Source organism: Ipomoea nil, unplaced genomic scaffold (genome assembly GCF_001879475.1).
Source record: "Ipomoea nil cultivar Tokyo-kokei standard unplaced genomic scaffold, Asagao_1.1 scaffold2280, whole genome shotgun sequence".
Lineage (NCBI taxonomy): Eukaryota > Viridiplantae > Streptophyta > Magnoliopsida > Solanales > Convolvulaceae > Ipomoea > Ipomoea nil.
In genome coordinates this window covers 3,657,615-3,660,577 of record NW_017618708.1, presented here as the reverse complement: position 1 = coordinate 3,660,577, position 2,963 = coordinate 3,657,615, and the positions used below count along the sequence as shown (strand labels likewise).

The 2,963-nt window shown below is 40.8% G+C and overlaps 1 protein-coding gene across 1 annotated transcript; it reads left to right on the top strand.

Annotated features, from left to right (window-relative positions):
• Nucleotides 1-277: 277 nt before the first annotated feature.
• Nucleotides 278-2,325, top strand: LOC109150706 (vegetative incompatibility protein HET-E-1-like). Its single transcript, XM_019298692.1, has 2 exons — nt 278-1,087; nt 1,642-2,325. The coding sequence occupies exons 1-2, from the start codon at nt 398-400 to the stop codon at nt 2,149-2,151; spliced, it is 1,200 nt and encodes a 399-aa protein (XP_019154237.1). The 5' UTR covers nt 278-397; the 3' UTR covers nt 2,152-2,325.
• The last annotated feature ends 638 nt before the right edge of the window (nt 2,326-2,963 follow it).

Here is a 2,963-nt window from a genome sequence, read left to right as displayed (position 1 = left end):
TGGTCCAAACCAAAATAGTTCTGGTTAGGACGACCATTTTGGTTAACAATTACATATTATGTTGGGATGAAATTGAGAAAGTTTGAAGTTAAAGAGTGATAAAATCATAATAGTCAAAAGACCAAATTGAGTATTGGATTAATCTTTTTTAAAAATAGAAAGATTAAAGGAAAAAAAAAAAAAAAAAAAAAAAAAAAAAAAAAACGTTGAATTAACATGTCTAGCGATTTGTCACCTCTACGCATTGAATTGGTGGGTAAACAACAGCTTTCATGAAGTCATCTTTATTTCATCTTGAATTGAACCTTTTGCTATTTGGCTATATAACATCAACTCCAGGCCGCCACAGGCAACCAGAAGCACTAACTCCTTCTTGTGAACAACCTAGTGACCTACCATGACTCTCCACTCTCAAACTTCAAGCTCCAGTGATGATTCCATGGCGGCAAAACCAGTTCCTCACCTTCTTTCCCAACCCAGTCTTCCTTCAATCCCTTCCCTGGCGGCGTTTCTCCACCACGACCAGACCCACCACTGCCGCTGCGTAGCCACTCTCAAGGCTCCTCACAGCTCCTCCTACACGTCTTCCCTCGTCCTCGCCGGCAAACACCTCTTCACGGCCTCCTCCGACAGGGAAATCCGCATGTGGAAGCGCAGGGCCGAGCAGGAAGATGAGAAGAATCCTCCCGCCGGAGCCACCGTCACGGCGGGGAAAGGCGCGGTGAAGTCGCTGGTGGTTTTGTCCGACAAGATATTCAGCGCCCACCAAGACCACAAGGTCCGGGTATGGAGAATCGACGATGGAGAGCGTGAGTTCACGCGCTTGGCCACGCTGCCGAAGCTCTCCGACCGCGTCGTCAAATTTCTCCTCCCCAGCAGCCGCGTCCAGATCCGGCGACACAAGACGGCCACGTGGGTCCACCACGTCGACACCGTTTCGGCGTTGGCGCTCTCCGCCGACACCTCTCTTCTCTATTCCGTCTCGTGGGATCGAACGCTCAAGATTTGGAGGACTTCTGACTTCAAATGCATGGAATCCGTCGCAAATGCACATGATGACGCCATAAACGCTTTAGCAGTATCTCAGGTAACATTTTTTTTTTTTTTTTTGTTTTTACTGTTAGAGTACATGAACTTGCCATGTGACCTAGTCAACAAATCACAAGAAGATAAATCAATCTAGATTATTTTCAAAAAAAAAAAAAATCTAAATTATTCATAGTTAATGATTGATTCAAATCAATAAGACTAATAGACTATTATACCTACATTAATGCATCGAATCTTTCAGAACTCTAAGTTTAAGCATGGGTGAGAGTGTGTAGTAGGATGGATGACTCTAGAAGTCCTTGTTGCATCCCTAATTCTGTTTGGGACAATTTCAGCTAAGTTTGTCCGACTGTTGATTTAATAATAATAACAAGGTTACAAGTTTAGTCTATTAGTCTTTTTAATTTGAACAATAAATTATGAAAATCTAGATTGATTTACCATTTAAAATTACAAAATAGAATTTACTCAGTGCACACTATAAAATAATGATGGTTGGTTTCTTCATCACCCAAAATTTTCTTTTCTTTATGATATTATTGAAGTAAGCGTTGGACAAAAATAAAAAATGTGTCGTTATTTATGGGACAGGATGGGCATGTATATACAGGATCAGCAGACAAGAAAATCAAGGTATGGAGAAAAGCCTCGCCGGAGAAGAAGCATTCTCTAGTTGCTACACTAGAGAAGCACAATTCCGGGATAAATGCCCTAGCAGTGGGAAACGGCGGCGCGGTTTTATATTCCGGCGCCTGCGACAGATCAATTCTGGTATGGGAGAAAGAACGGAAAGGCGGCGGCGCGGCCGTGGCGGTGGTGGGTGCGCTCCGGGGGCACACCAAATCCATTCTGTGTTTGGCGGTGGCGGCGGATATAGTGTGCAGCGGCTCGGCGGATAAAACGGTTAGGATTTGGAGGGGCGTGGAGAGGTGCTACTCTTGCCTGGCGGTTTTGGCCGGCCACGGTGGTCCGGTGAAGTGCCTGACGGTGGCGAGTGACTTCGTTGACGGCCGGAAAGATGAAACGCTATCCAAATATATACTGTACAGTGGTAGCTTAGATGGTGACATAAAGGTTTGGCAAATTTCTTTGAGCTTTTAGAAAAATTTGTGCCTATTAATTAGTACATATAGGAATATAGGATAATTTTAGGTGTATTAATATTTTATTTTTTTACAAAATTTTGTCTTATGTAAAACTATGCATCAATGACGCATATAATGTTGAAAAAGTATATGTAACATCACGTTATGAAATTGATTAGTTCATGTATAGGTAATAGACGGGCCATTCCAATTAAAAAAAAAAAGGTCATGTGCAATGTCTTAAATTGAGCTTTTTTTTCAAATAATTTGTATATATAAATAATAGTTGTTCAAAAAGTTGTGTCAAAAATTCAAAAATTAAATATTGTATAAAAAATAAATCTAAAATTTCATTTAAAATGTGACATGCGTCGTGCACATTTTAACACAAAATCATCCACCAAACCTTGATATCTGTTGGGAAGAAAGCTCGCAAGAATATATAATTAGCACAATGAAAATAAATAAACGGCACCAAGAAGAACACCAAGAATTTTAACGTGGAAAAACCTCCTCAAAGCAAGGAGTAAAAAACCACGGGCACAAGCCAGTAAACCTTCCACTATATAGATAATGGGTACAACAGAGGAGGCTTCTCTAATTCAACGATTAGAGGCAACACAAAATACAAGAGAAAATAACATACCCCGAGGCACAAGAATTTCTACGAAATCCACCAACTTCTTCTCGGCTAATTTTCTCACACTTGTATATCTCAACAAATTTTCTCTCCTCTCTTTTTCTTCTTCTTGAACTCTCTCATATCCAAGGTAGCCAAATCTATGGCCTTTATATAGGCTTTACAAAGCCAACTCTTTTGTCTTTCAT

Bases quoted from the DNA above. Each gene is read 5' to 3' on its own strand.
- LOC109150706 (XM_019298692.1), top strand. From the start codon at position 398: ATGACTCTCCACTCTCAAACTTCAAGCTCCAGTGATGATTCCATGGCG. The intron at 1,088-1,641 runs GTAACATTTTTT...TTTATGGGACAG, and splicing joins ACGCTTTAGCAGTATCTCAG to GATGGGCATGTATATACAGG.